Genomic DNA, 20,331 nt, shown 5'->3' with positions numbered 1-20,331 from the left:
AGATCTGTTAGGAAAAAGTAGACTTCAAAAAAGGACTGAAACAAAATATCCCCTGTGCCAACCATCCCCTTTTTGGATGAGAAAATTTTCCTCCTACCTTGCTGTCTAATCCAGATCTCACTGACTTGCCTAAAACCTTCCTCAGTCTCTTCTGGCTTCTTAAGAAAACATTCATCCCTTCACTGCTGAAACTTATCTGTGTATCTGCACTTCCCTGGAGCATCCCTCCCTCTGCTCTAGGGCACAGCAGACTGCTGCATCTTGTCCTTTCTGCCTGGTCCACTGTGTGGTCTGGGAGCTGTACCCTGCTGACCATTTTCCTTTCCTAGGAACAACCAACCTGCTTCTTTCAAAGATTCCTACTCAGCCAGGAGCAGTAGCCAAGTCAAGGAAACAGGCAACCTTTTCCTATGTTGCCTTCTTTGTATATGTATAAATTAAAGATGACATCCATTGCAAACACAGTACACTGTAGCACACAAGCAAATCAGCAAATTCATGAAGCTCTGGTTTATTAGTAGAATATTGTTTGGCTATTTTCTCCATTTTGGGGAGAATGGAAAGGAAAGTGAGTGATAAAAAGCGCACTAAGAGGAAAAAACATATACAGAACGATTTATGCTGATGCCTTTCTTAAGGCTGAAAAATTCAAATAAGAAATTTGTATCTACAGTAACAGAGTGATTAATTCAGCCTTTAAAGCCCACCTTGCTGGGTCTTATTTGAGAATCTCTTTGTATAAATTATGGTTCTTTAATAGCTACCTCGTGGAAACCAGATAAGTTGAGAAGCGATAGCCTGAGGCACCATATAACCTCTGGTTGCTCTTGTTTCTCAAAAAACTCTACCTAATGGTTTTAATAGCCTGATATGCAGTCATTCATCACAAATTCAAAAAGTAAAGGTTCCTTGATCTATCTATATAGTATTCATCACAGTTATACCAAAGCAGTAGTACAAGCCCAACATTTCTATTTTCATAAATATACATAACACAATTGACATTTTGCTTTGAACTTGCTAAACTACAGCAATTCCTCAAATTTATGGTTAATCTCACATACCAAGACATTTCTTCTGAATGTTTCGCATTAGAATTATTGCACTGCTTTTTAATTAGATAAAAACAGTGCTACCAAAGAAAGCTACTTTGTTTTCAAAAGGATGAATTTTGGGTCCATAACCCACTGAAGACATGCATGTATAAATGAAGCTCTATTCACATTTAACATGAAGCCAGCTGTCAGAAACAGAGTCAACACTGAAAAAACTATGGTACAAGTAAAATTACTTTATGTGATTTTTTCTCACCAGGATGACAAGCTTTTGGGAGACAGGATTCTATCTCTTAATAACAAACTTTTGTCACATACTTTTCACATCAGATTGGTTTTACAAATCAATAGTGTCAAACATTGCTTAGTGCTGGTGCACAGAAAACAGTATAAAAATGATTGATCAGTACTTGCAATAAAGTATCTTATTTCAGCAAGTATTTCAATGAGTTGTGTGCTAATTGGTCTTTGAAAGAGTTATTTAAACATAAAAATGCATGATTAAAAATACTTCCTTTTTAGATAATATTACGTCTTTTAATTTTAAGTAAATAAGCTTCAAAATGCTAATTAGTCAATGCAGATTTAACAACCTATTCCTGGTTTATTGGGTGGGGAGAATTTTTTTCTTTTTGTCTGATTGGACTATAGGACATTTTTCCTTTTTTTTTTAAATCTCTGAAATACAGAAATAACACTCAGCTTTTGCTAACCCAAGACCTTGATAAATACAGCCTTTCCAACATGAACTCTGTCATTTTGTTGTAACAGTTGACCACAACTTCAAGAAGGTTCCTTCTATTTTCTCCACTTGTAAACTCTGAAACCTATTAAGTCTGAAATATGTGAAAAATATGAAGTCTTGCATACAGTTCAAAGAGAGGAGAATAAATACCTAAACTTCATAGCGCATGTTTCCCGTTTACTGTAGATATTGTAATTAACTGCTTTGAATCTCACAGCTGATGAAATTTTATGCAGAAGTACATTAGTAAATACAGAATACTCTTTTCTAAGATAATTGGTCAGTAGACAACCCCACTCCAAGTCCAATCAGTGAATATACCCCCCCAAATGCAATTCAGACTAAATATGAATACTCAAGTTACTATTTCATTTTTATTGGCCTCCTCACTTGCATGTCTGTGAACACGTGTGTGATGGGGAACAGGGGTTAAATTGCGTCACAGACAGTAGGCTTCCTGACAGCTATGGGACACCTGTTGTTCACAGACCACCACTTTATATTCACTTTACAAGAAACAGAAAAGACTCTGTGAATCCTATTTTGCCTCCTAAAGACTTGCTACTTCCCACTCAGTGGACATCTCATTCTTTTCATCTACACCAGATTGTCTTACCTCCTCTTCCATCACTGAAACCTAACCAATAGAAAGAAAAGGTTCCCTCTTAGATGCAGGATTACATTAATTGAAAATAAAGCCCAAGCTCTTGTGGCAAACAAAAGCTAAGGTCCAGGTATCAAGTTCCTAACCACTTTCTGGATGCAATGTCTTTAAATACAACTTGTCTGGATTCATAACTCATGTCTTGTGAGCATTTAGTGCTAGCTGAAGGACACTCCAAGGTATATATAAACCCCATAAGCGTACTGCTTCAAAACTAGAGTGACTGAGATTTCAGACACAGCTCCATTTCATCATAGCAGTTGGGATTCAGCAATATATACTTGAAAGAGACTGTTTTTCAATTATTTCCATGTCTGGCATATAATCAAAGACACTTAGTAGACTCCAAATCCCAGTGATCAAGACAACAAAATCACACATCTTGGAGAGAAGAAAAATCTTTACTATTCCCTGACACCAAAAGGTAGTTTACATCTGTATTATTTTAATTACTTTCCATTTACAGCAAACTGAGTAAGCCCTGTAGCATCCTCTTCTCCTTATTCTGGTTCTCCACCTATCAGTAAGATATTATGAGCAAAAATACTCCATATATAAAAAATAATGCAATGACTAAACAAGTTAAAAATATTAATTTCTTAACAACACTGAGATCCAGTCTTTGAAAAAACAGTTTTGAAGAATGACCTATTCTCGCTGCTTTAAAAGGAAAAAAAAAAATCTCTTGCTGTATTCTTGAATCTGATAGGTGTTTTAATGGAAATTATTCAAAACACTTTCAGTAATTACTTTGGAAACTCATCTTTAGTACTGTCTTCAAGAATGTTGATCTTGCATGCAGTCTTTTCAGCTTCAAACATTCCAGACCCTACTTATACTTTATACTTTGAAATCACTTAATTTACTAATTAAAAGCACTTAGAATTCTTTCTGTGGAAAAATCTTAAAATGATAGCACATCAGCATTGTATACAACTTCTGTGGACAAGAAATAAAGAATTCCCTATCTACTTGAGGCAAACAACAAACACTGGGAGGAATTTGGACAATATACTCACTTAACAGCAATGATCACAGGTAATATCTCAGAGTCCATAATTACCTGTGTCGCTGCTGACTTAAACCTACTGCTCTGGTTTACAACAACCAATTAACAGTTTCTTCATTTTAGCTATCTGGCTTTAGGAACTGATTATACAGCTGTAATCCACAACTGGGACTGCTTGACACCAAACACTATGTTGGGCCCAGAGACCCTGACTGTGATATATTGAAAACTCTAAAATAAGCAAAGGTCTCTTGAAAAGGCATTTTCAATAACACAACACTGTGAAACCTTCACCTCTAGTGCCAAAAAGTCAATACATCTGACACTACATTTTGAGAACACAAAAATTTGCTATGAGTCAGAGTTCATGAATGATGGATCCAACTTACATTCAAACTCCACTACACAGTCATTACTTCCTTCTTACCAAGACTAGGTAAATGAGAGATCACATTATTTTTTTCCCTCTCCATGCTCATGAAAAGGGTACAACATCACAAAAACAATTTGCTTTTTTAAAGATCAAGCAATCCAGCAAAAAGAGAGGATGAGGATGGGATTGTTATGCTCCTTAACTGCAGAGATTGTTAGAAAAAAATTAAAGCAATTAAGCTGCTTAAAGAAACAACCATAAAACAGAAACACCATAATCATTCCCTACCCTCATACTCAATGTCAGAAATAAGTTCTGAAACAACATCAGTATAATTTTAAAACTACTTAAAAGACTTTGTTTAAAACAAATTAAAAAGTGTTTCTTTGCATAGAACACTTCCTATTGCTTAAAACTTACAACATTTCTTAGCTTTCCCTGAGCTTTGCCTTAGAGTTTCCCTAGATAAGCTTCCAACTACACTGCAAAACAGAACTGTTGGCCAGATACCTGTTGGCCAGATACCTGGGCTTGACCAAACGGTTTGGCAGAGGACTGAGAGTGGAAATCAAAAGACAAAAGCAAGCTTTCCATTCCCATGATCCTTGGCCTAATCAGAGATTGAATCAATCCTCAAATTTAATTTACAACATACTAAGAACTGATAGAAGTTGTTGGCTGGGTTAGTTCACAGCAGTGTCCCTGACTAAAGATCACCACAGCACTGAATTTCAGTGTCCTTACCTCTCTCACACGAAAGTTCTCTGTGTTATGGACAAGCTGAGAAGAGGGGGCCCAAAGCCAACAATGCCAGCCTTGTGTCACATCACATTACTTCGGGATTTCTAAACTCACCTATAAGGGCAGCTTTTTAACTCTATGCACCAATTAAGCAAAAATCAAACCTTATCTTTAGGATCATTTTAATGGAAACTATATGCCATGGAAAATACTGCTATAATACAAGTTTGTGAGCAGAAAGAGAGAAGAAAAAAAAAAAAGACAACACAAGATTGAATATTAATATGTATATTATCTTGCATTAACAACTCTTTTCACCTATTGTTCAAGAGTGTAATAGACACTACACAAACCAAGTTGACGCCGTAGAAAAGATCAAGGTGAGAGGCAATAGTTAGCATTGCAGTTTTGGGTATGTGTTCCATACAGATTGGAAACCACAGAAGATGATAGTGAAGGCCCTTAAAGATTATGTCACTGAAACCACAAGTTAATAAAAAAATTCAGTCTTCAAGGGCTGTAACAGATGACATCTTTAAAGTCAGCAAATGTTCTCTCTTTTGACAAGGACAACTCCATTGTTTAAAGCAACACCAAACTAGAAACTATGCATCTACATAGCTCTACACACACACACACAGTTTTTTAAAACTACAATATCAGAAGTTATTTTATTTACGGCTTATAAAATCCAGCTGTGGACTACAAAATTATATAGAGTGTACTAAGGTAGGAAATAAATAACTAAGCAAAAATGGGCCTTTACTGACAATATTTTTAATTTTGCTTCAGCAAGTTTTCCTCCTTTTTATTTAAAAAAATAAAAAATAAAAAAAGATAAAAGCTTAGTTTGTTGAAAACAGTATAAAGCTTTCTTTTCCTGAAGATTCTTGCAAGGAAAGTTTGGCAAGTTGGGAAATCTTTGGTAGTTCTGACGTTTTTGACTCTACCTGAATAACTACAGTAAAACACTGACTAATACTGAGAACCAGGAAAACAGTACTTCTATGGAAAAATATAAATTTGCATGTGGTATCAAAGAAGTGAGTTAACAGATCAAAAGATTAATTTTTCCACCTCTCTTTGTACCCCCTCCAACAACCAACGCACTCCTCCTGCCAGCAGACAGTACAAACTGAATGCACTGCAATCTATACTTTTAATAGACTAATAGCCTATTACCATTCTGGATACTGGTTTGAAGCTATCCAGCTCCTGACTGGAAAATTCATCTACACTGTCTCCTGTCACAAGTGGGGGAAAAAAACATAGCTAAGCAATGAGATAGCTAGAGAATACAGCAGTCAGTCCTGATTACTGCAACAGTTCCCAAAAATTCCCAATTCTCAAAACTATGCAAAAATTTCCATGTCTTCTTTTTAATCCAAACACTTTATTCAAATACCAAACCTTTTGTTACCAAATGGACCGCATCACGAACTGGCTTAATTTGCTTCTGAAATGCTGATCTAAAAAACACCGGAGAACCATGGAGGTGCAAAATTTTACTTGATTGAGAAACTGCAAATTATAACCAAATAAATAATCACAAGGTACAATGAGCTTTGTAGCTGAAATTCAGTATTTATAAAGCTAATGGATCTGTGGAAACAGAGGATCAGAAGCCTCTAACATGAAGATGCATTGAGGTTAAAAACAAAGTGAAGATTAATTTCTTCTCCCTCTTCACAAGGATCTAGCATATTTGCTTTCTGCATCCCAGAGCTTAGTATAGCTTTGACCCTGTATAAATAATTCATTTTTTCTGTTCTCTGAACAGGCATTCAGAATTCCTTGTTTGTTCTGTATTACTAAGTCAGGTAACAACAGAGATAATGATGCTCCACCCTTTGACCATGAAAGGAAAAAAAAAGTAATTCACTTATGTGGGAAAACAGAAAGGACAGCCAACTAGAATTAAATACAATCAGGCCTAATTAAGGCAGATGAGACCAAACTGGAGTATTCTCTTTTACCATCAAGTTTAGATGAACTGCTATACAAGAACCAAATAAGGCCTATTCCTGTGACGTTTGTCAACTAGCATTTCAGCTAATACTCTTCAATATGCTCTGAATTAAGAAGAGAAGGACTGTTCCAAGGCATTAGAACTGTAAGTTTTTTATTCCATTTAAGAAAATTACTATTAAAGTACATTTATGGAAGAGAAAAAGATGCTTTAATCACCTAAAATCTATTGCAAACTTATACTTTATTTTTACTTAGTTATGTCAACACATCACAGCCAAAATTAAGAGCTCCACTATATAAGGTAAGATGGTCCTTCTTGAAAAGTTTACAATTCAAATGGACAAGATGGAGAAAGCAAGAGACAAAGAAAATCCCTACTTGATAACATGAAAATGAAGCATCACTACAAGATCATGGGGAAGGAAATTAATTTAACTAAAAACTGAAACAAGATTTCTTGAATAACGTAAGAGCTATCCTTTCTTTGTGACAGTTGTTCTGTTACATTTCAGATTTATTAGCCACATTAGGAGACAACAGTTCCTGGAAAAACTGACATAAAAATAGGATGTAGGTGAAAATACTCTAAATTCTTGCAGAATCATATACCAAGGCAGCAATTCTCTCAAGACGGAGCTCAAAGTATATATTTACTATTAGCCCTCTACCAATATTGTATGTGTTAACTGCTCCAGATCTATTTACTGTTGATGAACAGGTAAGATAAGTGAAGCTCAGAAAATATGTATCTAGAGCTTCTTTAATAAAAGCATAAGCAAGCATAAAAGATCACCTTCTTTAAGAGCCTGAGCATCCAAAACCCACTGCAATAAGGTCTGGCTGTATCCTCTAGCTATAGGATTAAGCCCTGTAATGTAGTTTTTATATGCACTGTAGAATTTTTCAGCATGCATGACACACTACACCCCACTCTAGTGTGTATTCTGTGCTGAAGTAGTCTAGGTACAATTCAAAGAAATTGAAGTAAAAAAAACCCCAAAACAAACAGTTCTTAAAGAATTGAGTGCAGCTACAATTTTACAATTTTATGATAATAATTTTCACCAGTCACTCATGTCTGCTTTCTTGGTTCACTGAAATGACCTTAAAATGAAAATGAAGGTGCACTATAAAACGTTTTCTTCTTCAATGGTCAGAATATTTAACCTAACAGATACTGAATGTTAGTCAGCATCACATGACACAACTAATAACTAATTCCTCTCAAGTTATTGTTGATAATTGCACTGCCCAAAACAGCAAGGGGTGCAAAACATTATTTCATACAAAGTGATTATTAATTGTCATGTCACTTTAAAATACCATTTGGTAACTAACAGTAACTGATAATTTTATTTTTCATAGCTTCTTAAAATATAATCAAGAACAACCACCTTTCTCCTAATACTTGAATGTCTATAATCAACTCCAAGAGCTTTTGCCAAGCTCTTTCTCTTTTGTTTTGCCATCTGATAGATGGACATCTAGAGGCATAATCATTTGACCGCATTAGAAAGTCCACAGTAAAAAATTTCTGTATTGTCATAGCCACGCTGGAAGATATGAAACAAAACAATGTCAATACTCATGTTGCTTTATTTACAGTTCATCTCCAGAGCCCTTTCAAACCAACACATTGCTTTCTTGCAGGATTATAATATCATGTATTAGGCAGCAGCTGATAATGTTCGGAGTAACAGCAAACTTTTACTTAATGCAAATGCCAAAATGAATAAAGCAAAAAATGATGGGCAAGTTAGTGGAAAAAGCTGTAATGCAAGTCAATTTTTTAATCACAAAAAAAATAGCATACTAGAGAATGTTAATGAGCTGAAAGTCCCCTGGGACCACTTTTACACATTCTGCACCATTTTGGTGCCCCTGCTCAAGAAAACTGGTTTTCTTTAAAGAGATCTGGTTGAAGACACATTATTTTTTCAACGTCATAGTAAAACTTGAAATCTGAAAATTTATCTTATTCATCAGGTTACTTTATTCACTTACTCTTAGCCCCTCAGAGTTATCAAACTAGAAGTAGAGAAGACAAAACGATCACAAGTCACAAAGTAAAAAAATTCAACAATACCTTTAACCTCTTCATAAATGCTATCATCTATTGCTTCACTGCTCACTTGTCCAACATCATCATATTCCTCTTCCTCCTCCTCAGGAATAGTATTAGATTCCATATCTACGTAACAGCAGTTTTAAAAGTTAACTTTTGCTAGAAAAGAATGCCTAAGCAGAAATTTATGCAAAATGAAAACACAATTCTTCTATGGCCTGGTACTTACAGTATATTCTGTTTATTTTCTTATAACATTCATAAGGGAGAGCTTTCAAGCTACATAAAGAAAAAGCAAAAATCTTGCAGAGGGAGAAAGCCATACATAAGCAACAACATGACTGAAAAGTAGGACTTGCTATTCAAAACTCGGACCAGTGGGAATAGTACACAGACAAATGTGACAGATATGTTAATGGACAGAACTACCATCACTAAGCAGTATTGGCAATTTAGGCTACTGCTCTACTGGCTGGCTTACCTTGAATTACAAATTTGACTTGCTGTACCCATTCCTCTGCTTCTTTGGGAGTGGCAGCTGTAAACTATTAAACATTTATTAATAACTACTAGCAGTAATGACAAAAACACAACTAGAGTTTCATTAGCAATAAAAAAGAGGGACTAGCATTCTCGTCACTTCCTCAAGAAACCATTAGTAATTCTTTTCATGTCTTCTGGTACTTTTCTTGCAAGGATGCTTCTTATAATGTACAGCTAATTTTGACAAATTTACGTAATTGAAGGAGAGGATGATGGATTTGAAACTCTGATCAGCAGCTGGCAGCTGTGCAGAAAAAAGCTGCTTCTCTTCATCAATGTCAAAGCCAGAACTGATGAACAAAATTTGCCCTTGACAATTAGAAGACACCCATGAATTTCTTTAGACTGCTGGGTACAGTTTTCTTAAAAATGTTCTTGTCAGACTCCAACACACTACCTGACAGCTTAATTAACTGGCTTTCAACTGCAATCTCAGATATTTAAAACTTATTAAACTTACATTCCATATTGATGTCTAGCTGATAGATCTCTGAATTGCACAGCTGATATGTGCCTTTATGTAGATTTCCTTGCAAAGCCATGACCAATACAATGTGTATTTAACAATGATATATATTTTAACTTTTCTTTTACTATTTAATTCATCCAAGAAATCATGCAGACATACTATACAATAGGTATTAAAATGCTAACACTGAAAAGACCAATAGATAAAGATGATAGATTTCCTTGCTCTTGTCCAAAAAGATAATATTTGAACACATACATACATATTTTAAATCAGATTTTTTTGTTAATATATGAATATACAATATAAGCAAGTGAGGGTTTCCTTTTTTCATTAAGTTGTCAGTGAAAGTTGTTTTACTGAAATGTTAATTCAGTAACTGGAATTGTAACGGCTTTATCAATTTAATTTCAAGTCAACATAAAAAAGTCCAACCTGATAAATGCGCTTATCAGGAGCGGAGATTTCAAAACAGCAATCTTTCTTTGCATCCTTCCGAAGGTTATTATTCATTCTGATGGTATAGCCCTCTAAGGCAAATTCACCTTTCTGTTGTTTGTCTGTTGGAGATAAAAAACAAAGTTAGAGCTTCATTTACAACAGTGAACCTAAGTGGCTCAGCAGGTTATCGTTTATTCAGATTTTGTTCTCTATTTCATTAACTTTACAAAGAACAGAGGTTTTTAGCAAAATGATTAAGTGATGCTTCTGGAGATAAAGCTTTATTTTAAAGGAAGATGTACACAAAAGTACATTTTTCAGTAGGATGCCTAAGGAACTCCATAGGGGGATGTTTGCAGATGGTGGTCTTATTTAGTAAGAAGTGCATGTTACGACTCTTGTATCTAGGGAAAGCCAGGAACTGGAACTTGCAAGACACGTTTCCTATAAATCAGTGTCTCTTTCAGGTTCAGTAAACCAATGGGAAAACCCGTCTAGCTCAGAACTTGTGGAGCTCCCTGCTAAACTAACCACTTCACTCAAAAAATAAACTTCAAACTCCTTTTTAAGCAATTGGAAAAGCTTCTTTTCACATTCTCCCACCCACTCCCAGATGTGCCTCCTTTCCACATGGCAGAAATACAGAATGAATTTTGTTGTAAATTCAGGTGTGTGTTCCAAAAGCATTTCTCTCAACACAGCAAATGTTTAATTATCCAATAAAAGTACTGAGCCCTACCACAGTTTATTATGTAAAGCCATGTGGTTGGTTTAAAGACAATTCTACTTTTCAAAGGATCTGGTTTATAAAAGTATCACTTAGAACAGGCCTGAGTTTAAATGTACTGCATGTGGGCAAGCGGCACCTGTGCGCTCCTTCTGAGCTCTTCAGACAAACCCTACATCTGATTTTATGAGCTCTGGAATGTTTCAGTGAATATTAAAAACAAACCAAAAAAGTAAAAGCAATTCAGTTTTGCAATTCCTGTAGATCACAGTGCAGCATTCAAGCAAAGATAGGGATCGTCAGTCACATTTTGTTCAGGCAAACAAAGAACAAAGTGCAGTTGCAAATGAAAGAAAAATGCCATTAAGTGTGGGGGTTTTATCCACAGTAGAGAAAAGCATTAATTAACAATAAGCATCAGGCACAACAGCAAAACTAGTTTAAGTACTGCTGAACAGAACTTAGGTGCAAATCAAGCATCCATTGCTTATGTTTGTCAAAAAAGAGGAAAACTTAATATAGTAGATAAAACAGGAAAAACTACAATTTTCAACATAATTTTGTAATCTTTCTGGAAATTTAATAGGAAAGCAAATCTTTTTTTCCACTCATGAAAGGGCAAAAGTTGGCTAACACAGCAACATAAACATCAGTGAACGTAAGGGAGGTCACCATACAAATACTCTAGCTAGTAATCTTACGTGCACATAGACACAAATTCTTTGTCCTTCCACCTTTTTATGAACTCTCACCCAGGGCAAGTAAATACCAAATAACACAATTATATGAGAAAATCCAGGGCACTGTTCTATTTTCTCTTCTAGTCCCTTCCCCTACAGTAAGTTTTATTATGTCTTAATTAAGTACTGAAGATACAGTACTAATATTTTATATTTGCTCAATACTCCACCCTATATCAAACAGCATACAGATTCATGGAATTGCACCAAGGCAGATATTAGAAATAGTAACTTGAATAGGTTAATAGGTCCCCTTTTAATGAAATTCATTTCTGCCTAGAAATTTTATTGTTCCCTCACTTGTGACCTCAGGGAGAAGATGACGTGAAACGCATTAATTTCTCACTCTCCCATGCTGGAAGTTTATCAAATGCCAAGAAGATAGGAGCACACAGACAGAATAAACGAACACTAGGTTCAAAAGGTAAAATCATTTTGTCAAGATAAAAGTGAGGCAAGTATTCAAATTTAGTCTCTTGGATTATTCCTGAGAATGCTTCTCTGTGACATGGATGATGCCTTTTATGGTAATATAGTTTTAACAGAGCTTATCTCAGATGATCTCTGTACTGGTACTTGTTCTGACAAAGAACACTACAGTTAAAACACAAAGATGCTGTACTTTGGTAGGGGAATGCAGTGCATGGTATCCATATTGCATTTGATTGTTTTATTGTTTATATGTTCTTTGTCTTATCTCTCTGAGCACGCTGTGCCAGTGTTAAATTAAAATTACCTGTATGCACCATGGAAAAAAAAATACATCCTTTGCTATTATATTCTTTTACCGACAGACTAGTCATAGCATTGCTACTTTTGCTTCTAATTGCCTGTGTAGTAAGTGCCCCTGAAAAAAGTCCAGTGTAGCATTATGTGTATGCTAAAAATATTGACCACAAGGAAATTTTAAGATGAGACGCTTCACAGCCCTGACCCAGAACCCATTAAAGTTGAAAGACTCAGTATGCATTCACACTCCCTGTGGCAGAAAGCCAGAGATAAGACCTAGTATGTCCTAAGAAATGGCACCACAAATACAGAATGGCAGGACACAGGTCAGCTATAGCACAGCTGCATGCTCTGATGGTGACAAGCAATGGAGGTCTACAAATCCCAGTTGTTCTTGCAGAATACCCCTTTCCAGGTAGGACTGGAGACCAACCCCATCACCTGATCACCGTGGAGCAAACCATGACTCATGGTAGCTGTTTGGTCAGGCACCGTAGTCAGGAGCAGGCATGAAGGTAGAGCTATCTTGTGACTGTGACTCGGTGACCACCTCAACTTAATTTATCAGCAAAGGCTTGCAGCTAAATGGGTATGCAGACAGACTTGGGCTTTCAGCTTAAAACTGCCCTGTGAAGTTAGTGCCACAGTGACTTCTCTGAACTTTCACATTCAGAGTGACCTTGTTTATATCAAAAATATTTTCTCGAGACTGTGCTTTAAGGACAGTTAAATAGTTTCTTAATGTTTAAAAACTTAAATTGTTTTTTATGGTGGGAGCCTTAAATGTAGCTTCAGGAAGCTCATGTACATTATGGAGACTTCACTTTCATTTGAACACCCGAATCAGAACCAGAGTTTTGCCTAAGCAGGAATACAACAGCATATTTACGAGGAATTAGGGAGACACATGCAGATGGAACACACTTCTCTGAAGAACGATAACATTCTTGCTGCCTCTCATTTTCTCAAGATAGGGCTTTGCAATTCAACAATGGAAAATCTATAAGCTGTCCCAGAACAACAAAAAACGGAATTGCAAAAAGTATAATACTATCAGTCTTGTAAAAACAAAAAACATGAACATCATCAAGCACAAATTGTTCCACAATTAAGTCAAATCCCATTTCAGAATAAGCTGTTGTTTGCTCTCATCTTCTCCTCCTCTGCCCTTCTCCCCATACAACACACACAATAAAAAAATAAATCTGGGTCTGCGTAGACCATTTTGCATCAGGAAGTTAGAATTGTAAAAAGCTAGTGTAACAGAGTGGAGAGTCAGGCACTAAGTATTAAAAAAGTCAAAACTAGTACATAGATATTTGAGAGAAATAAATATGGGGGACTATATTTAAAATAGAGAAAATACAGATCTGAATTAAATTTGAGAGTCACTTTAAACATTTCTCTTAAACATAAACTTCATTCATCCTAAAAATAGTGAAATGTTGTTAACAACGGAAACAGGGCCAATATTATATTGGTAAAAAGAGTCTCAAGGGACGAAGAGAAAAAGTGTTTTGAAGTAACCTTGCATAACTGAGTCCATGGGAACTTTTAAAACAAAGAAGGGTAAACCTTCAATGGGATCTTGAAATGATTGGGTTGTAAATTTGAGGCCTAAGGCAATGTGCCCATATTATTAGCACATGTAAAAAGAATTAGTGCATTCTGAAGAACAGAGAAGACTGAATAGTAGAAAGGAAAGAGGTTACAAAGAAAGGCATAAGGAACAAAGGCAAACAGAAAGATTTCAGAGAGTGATAAAGTATTTATAGATACTATTAGAATCTATAATTTAACTCTCTTCATCTTGAAATTAGGACCCTGTAAGATCTTACGGTTTACATGGCTTCATGCTAAATGCAGTTTCACATACTTTTCCATATGCAGGATGTCTGCTTTCTAAAAATAGTAAGTGTCAGTATGTCCAAAATGATAATTCCTTTTCCAGCTTTTGGAACAGTCTTTTCCAAATGCATGCATAGTTCTTCCCTTTTAGACAGCAGATCTGAAATGCAATCAGCTGCTGGTTTGGGGGTTGGTTTTTTTTCTTACCTTTAATCTAGTCCTCTAAAAAATCTAAATTTAAAAAATGAAGAAATGGAGACTTGAAATGCATTAGTTATGGCACCAGTTAGTTTATATTCAATTCACAGAATCACAGAATCATTTAGGTTGGAAAAGACCTTGAAGAACATCCAGCCCAACCATTAACATAACACTGACAGTTCCCAACTACACCATATCCCTAAGCGCTAAGTCGACCCGACTCTTAAACACCTCCAGGGATGGGGACTCCACCACCTCCCTGGGCAGCCCATTCCAACACCTAACAACCCCTTCTGGAAAGAAATGCTTCCTAATATCTAGTCTAAACCTTCCCTGGTACAACTTGAGGCCATTACCTCTTGTCCCATCACTTATTACTTGGTTAAAGAGACTCATCCCCAGCTCTCTGCACCCTCCTTTCAGGTAGCTGTAGAGGGCGATGAGGTCTCCCCTCAGCCTCCTCTTCTCCAGACTAAACACCCCCAGTTCCCTCAGCCGCTCCCCATACGACCTGTGCTCCAGACCCTGCACCAGCTCCGTTGCCCTTCTCTGGACACGCTCGAGTCATTCAATGTCCTTTTTGTAGTGAGGGGCCCAAAACTGAACACAGGAATCGAGGGGCGGCCTCACCAGTGCCGAGTACAGGGGTCAGATCCGTTCCCTGTCCCCGCTGGCCACGCTACTGCTGACACAAGTCAGGATGCCATTGGCCTTCTTGGCCACCTGGGAACACTGCTGGCTCCTGTCCAGCCAGCTGTCAATCACTCCTCCCAGGTCCCTCTCTGACTGGCAGCTCTCCAGCCACTCCTCCCCAAGCCTGTAGCGCTGCTGGGGGTTGTTGTGGCCCAAGGGCAGCCCCCGGCATTTGGCCTTATTGAAACTCCTCCAGTTGGCCTCAGCCCATGGCTCCAGCCTGTCCAGGCCTCTCTGCAGAGCCTCCCTACCCTCGAGCAGATCAACACTCCCACCCAACTGGGTGTCATCTGCAAACTGACTGAGGGTGCTCTTGATCCCCTCATCTAGATCATCAGTAAAGATCTGCTTATACTCAAAAATTATTTTGTAAATAACACACTGTCAATGGTGAGCATGCTCCTCAAGGTCTGAGTTTAACATTCTCATAGCAGAAAATTCAGTACTCATTAGATATGATGCCTTTGATTGCCATCGATTGACAACGAAGTCTTACTGAATATTCACAATTCCTGAAGATTTCAATTATAGATTCTGTCAAAAGGAAAGTCTAAACTAAACAATGATGTTTGTCTTTCCTATATGGTTATTCAGAGAGGGAGGGCTAAGAGATGGAGGTCTATAGCGAAAATCAAAATCATACTTCAGTAGCTTTCCATTTGGGTTTGTATATCTTTTCTTACTTCTAGAAGGTGAAATTTGCAAGCTTAGCATGTGTCAGAGATTCCAGTAGCCTGGTTAGGCAAGTCAGTAGGACAGACTTGCAAATGCAACTCTAACTCGGCTTCCCTCTCACTTAATATTGCCCAGTCACTAAGTTCTTCAAAAAACAAAAACACAAAATAAAACAAAAAGCCTCCTTTGCACAAAGAGAAGTAATCCATCCATTGGCTTGGCCATCACTACCTTACTGTTCAGAGAAATACAAAATTTTCATGTCCATGTTAAAAATAAAGAAAAAATATTTTAAAAAATAAACTTGGGACTTTTCTAAAAGCCTCTGAATTATCCCCCTCTTCAACATCATATTGCTGGCAGGCAGGCTGATACCATTTTCAAATTATAAAAATGGAAATAGATTTTTAGTGCCCATTAACGGGGAAAAAATTACCATGATGATATCAATTACTGTCTTGCTAAACATTTAGCTGATCTCTCCAGTTTGCTGACAGAAGAGCATATAACATTGTGGCCTAGTAAGGAAGAAGTAATGAAGCCATGAATTCATTCATTTATAAAGCAACAAATTAACTTTCCTTCTTCTCATGCACTTTGAGGTTTGAAAGGTTAGCCATACCACCTAGGTGCCTGAGCACACATGAACTGCCACAGATCATACAGAAAAACAATAGGCAAACAGGGCACCCAGCTCAGGATGCAACCACATGGAAGCAAAGAAAAAAGAAGGACTATAAAAGGTTTATGGAAGGAAAGACTATGAAAAGGAGGACCAGGCAAGCTTCTGGAAATCCAAGCCAGCTCTGCAATTTGAACAGGCTTCACTGCAACGTTTGTGAGCCACATGCTGGCAACAGACATTGCAGTACAAGCACAAAAATACACATTTCCCACAATACCTATTTCTGGCACATAATTAGGTGAAAACTTTAAGCCTTGTTCCTTCATCTACTCCACATATCATTGATTAGGGAAAAAAAAAAAAAAAAGTAGGTGATTTGCTTTAGACCTGTCTGTATTGCAGGGACAAATAATAATTGTTTCGCTACCCAGTGCTGAACCAAATGTACAAGAAAACAGAGGAGAAAATAGGGAAACAAGACATTGATTAGCCTGCAGACATCACAACTGTTAAAAGGATGCCTGTAATCTCTTAAGTAAACACACACACATATACACAAACACAGCCATTTACTGTCTTTTCACAGGCTTCAGTTTGTACTATATTCTTCTGGACTAGGCCTCATATTTTTCATCATTCAGCTCTGAATAAATTACTCTGAAACTTCTCCTTACATGCATTTGTTAGCCTTAAAGACTTCTATATTTCTTTCTTTCCCAATGTAAAAAGGAGAAAGTTAGAATAATTAAAAGTATTTTGGAAACAACAAATCCACACAATCTAATAAAAAGGCATCCTAAAGCCTTACATTTAGCATTCAGTTACATTTACAAATATTTAAGCATGAAAATCAAACCTTGGCCAACAAAATACACACTCTCCAGACACAAAATATCCATCACAGATTATTCACCTATGTGCGTATTTTTAAAACGGGACGCAACACAAAACAAGGCAGGCAGGACCTAGAAATCCCTGCTGCCTCTGCATTACGTCCCACAACACACAGGCACTAACACTCCATTACCATTAATGTGACACAGGCAGCAAGACTGAGCATGTATGGAATCTCCGTCTCTCTTCAAACCACATTCACATTGGGGAATTTTCCTGTTGTGTGAATCAGCCCTGGAACCTGTCAGAAACCAAGGCCCAGCTGATACAAAACATCTGCAGACACTGCAGAGGCTAGGGCAGACTGGCATCGTTTAGACAGATGCCATCCCAATAATTCAGAGGTGGCAGCAATTTGCATGAAGCCACCCAAATGCACACTTCGCTGTTCTACAGGCAGTAAGAACACACGCTGATTTTCTACATGATCCAAGTCATAAAGGATCACAGCAAAAAAGGGGGGGCCCAATATGACAGCATACTACAGCAGGTACCACTGCTGGCTGTAACAGGGGGAGTGAAAACAGTTCTAGGTTCTTCCAGTGACTAAATGCCAGATCTCCTCGGGACTGTCTCATCGCACACCTCGTCCACGCTGACCATCTGCAGCTAAACAGCGTGATAAACAGCAGCACATACATTCAGAACCAGTACGATGACAGCACAGTTTCAACAGCAAACTGGTTTGCCACAAAACTACAGCAGTCTCTGGTATCCAGTTTCTGCACAGTGATAGAGATTTGCTTCTGCACTGGAACAAGGAGCTTGACATACTATGTCATTAGAGGGCTGAAGAAAGTACCTCTGACAAGTCTAGAAAAAAGCTTTCTTCTTCAAAGGCAAGTTCTGGAGTGACTGTTCATCACCCCAGATCTGCAATATGAAATGATTCCACCACGCTGCGCTAGTTTTTTCACACTAACAGCACCACTCACATGGAGGTAGGGCAGATGTATCATGCATTTGATTTGTTTGCTTCCTCCATGACCTACTGTTTGGAGTCCAGCCATGCCTATGCAATTCCTATGGACTACGTGCCTTCATGGACCATGCACCTCTCCCACATCATGAGGTTACAGTTAGGAGATTGTTCCCCAAACAAGACTGCAGCCTACAAAAGCTGTAAATGTATAAGCCAAAGCATCTGTGTAAAGATCCATAAAGGAAAGAGATCCCACAGTATAACACAGTCAATTCCTGACATGACACCAACCTGTTGAGTGCTAGGGAACATGCTCCTGTGTATTTTATCTTTGAGCATAGGTATTAGAAGTTACAACACAGCCTTGATAGGTTGTTGCAAAAGAAAAAAAAAAGGGTGGGGATGGAAAAAGAGCAGGTCGGCAGTTTTACTGTCTTAATCCAAAGACCATATGCTAGAAAGTATAAATAATGATTAGCACAGACACAAGAAAAAAAAATGTCAAAAACACCAACCTTGTTTTTCTCCAAAAAGCTAGCAGATAAAAAGGCAAAGATTTAAAAATGCAGAACAATCTTTAAGAACTAGCAATATAGTCTGACAAAAAAACCCGCCATTTTTTAAGTACTAGGTAATGTGTAACTATATATAAACAAAAGCACGAGATAATTTTCCAGAGAAAGAAATAAATGATCACTGACAAATCAATGTTATGCCACACCTCCTCAAAATTTTTTAATAAAGATTGTTTATGTTTTTGAAGCTTGATCAACTTGTAAATCCCAAGTAAATAAGAAAAGGAAACATTTAGTAGATTTACTAACAAAACCCTGGATACAGAAAATATGATGGGAAACTGTGGCAAGATGAAAACTGGACTTACAATTAGACTCTTGCCTTATTTATTTTGTTTTTAAAGAGAGGGTGAATTTAAATGACACAGCATACTGAGGAATAAAACAAACTGGACCAAATTAAATTTGTCTTTGAATAAAAAACCAAAATAACTACTACCTGCACTAATCTCAGGTAGAGTCACACAAGCATAAGCAGAAGGAAAAAAAGCTTCTGTGGAAAGTTTGCCCAGGAATAAGTATTTTTGGGGGGAAAAATAGACATAATTGGACTTTTTAAATTTCTCAGATACATTTCTGTATGATCTGTTTTACCCTTAAACATCAAATGAACTTGGTACATAATTTAAAGTATGTTTTGACTGTCAATTTTAGAATTTCAAAGTGATATCCCAACATTTATGCCAGATCCTTTCTAAACTGGCTATTAAAAGTTAAAAGTCACCTTTAGAAGCTAGCTTTAGTCTCCATGACTGGGTTTTATTTAAATATATTACTTCATTTCTAGCTTTTGTAGAACATAAGCTATTTAGAAAGAAACAGGGAACTCCACTATGCTGTTTTTAGACTAACATTCTCCTGGATACAACCACCTTTAAAGAACTCAAAATATATAATTGCTAGAGGGTGTTTTAAAATTAAAATCCTATTTGGACAGAAAGAACATTTTCTGTCCAGTAAATCAATTGAGTATGAGCATATTATCAAACTTAATAGTTAGCTATTAATGGTGCACAAAGTAGCTTTATAAGTAATTTAATCTTTTTTCCTTGGTTTCCCTGCTTCAGAAAATGAGCGCATCTCTTACAGATTCTGAAGAATATTTACACATTTTTTAAATTCACAGCACTATTTAAGAAACAACTTTTTTTAAAAAGTTTCATTTGCTTTCTTAAAATGACCTGAGATACGCAGTTTCCAACTCCACTAAAAGCTTTCAGTTGCTTCTGTGCATGAAAAGTCATTTCTATAGTTTATCATAATTGTTATAATTACCTTTGTCGCTTCCATAATAATAGAAGACCGTCTTACTGATAGCACACCAACGTTTCTGCCATTCAAAGCCAAGAAAACTATGATCTGCAATTAATATAATATATCACTTTATGTCATTATTGAACACAAGTATGTTACTTCTTTTCAAGGGTGAGGTAAGAAAGAGGAGGAGACAGGAAAGGCACCAAGGAAAAGAAACAAAATCTGAAGAAGAGAAACGTATGGCACTGAGAAAGAAATTAGAAATAAAAATTGGTGGTAAGAAAACAAATGGGAATTTGAAATCATATAAAAAGAGAAGTCATGTGTAACATTAAATATAAGGAAATAATGAACAACTTCCTAAATATT

The 20,331-nt window shown here is 36.8% G+C and overlaps 1 protein-coding gene across 3 annotated transcripts in view; it reads right to left on the bottom strand.

Annotated features, from left to right (window-relative positions):
- The window catches only part of SKAP2 (src kinase associated phosphoprotein 2), a 115,138-nt gene that overhangs the window by 29,434 nt on the left and 65,373 nt on the right, over positions 1-20,331 (bottom strand). For all 3 annotated transcript variants that reach the window (XM_026842638.1, XM_026842635.1, XM_026842636.1), the window contains 4 exons: positions 19,981-20,064; positions 10,071-10,195; positions 9,105-9,168; positions 8,645-8,749 (listed from right to left, as the gene is read on the bottom strand). In XM_026842638.1, the coding sequence (XP_026698439.1) occupies positions 8,645-8,749; positions 9,105-9,168; positions 10,071-10,195; positions 19,981-20,064 (378 nt within the window). The remainder of the gene's footprint in view (positions 1-8,644; positions 8,750-9,104; positions 9,169-10,070; positions 10,196-19,980; positions 20,065-20,331) is intronic.

Source organism: Athene cunicularia, assembly GCF_003259725.1.
Source record: "Athene cunicularia isolate RWA chromosome 2 unlocalized genomic scaffold, athCun1 chr2_part1, whole genome shotgun sequence".
Lineage (NCBI taxonomy): Eukaryota > Metazoa > Chordata > Aves > Strigiformes > Strigidae > Athene > Athene cunicularia.
The sequence above is the reverse complement of the archived record's forward strand: the minus strand, read 5'-3'. Positions and strand labels throughout refer to the sequence as shown.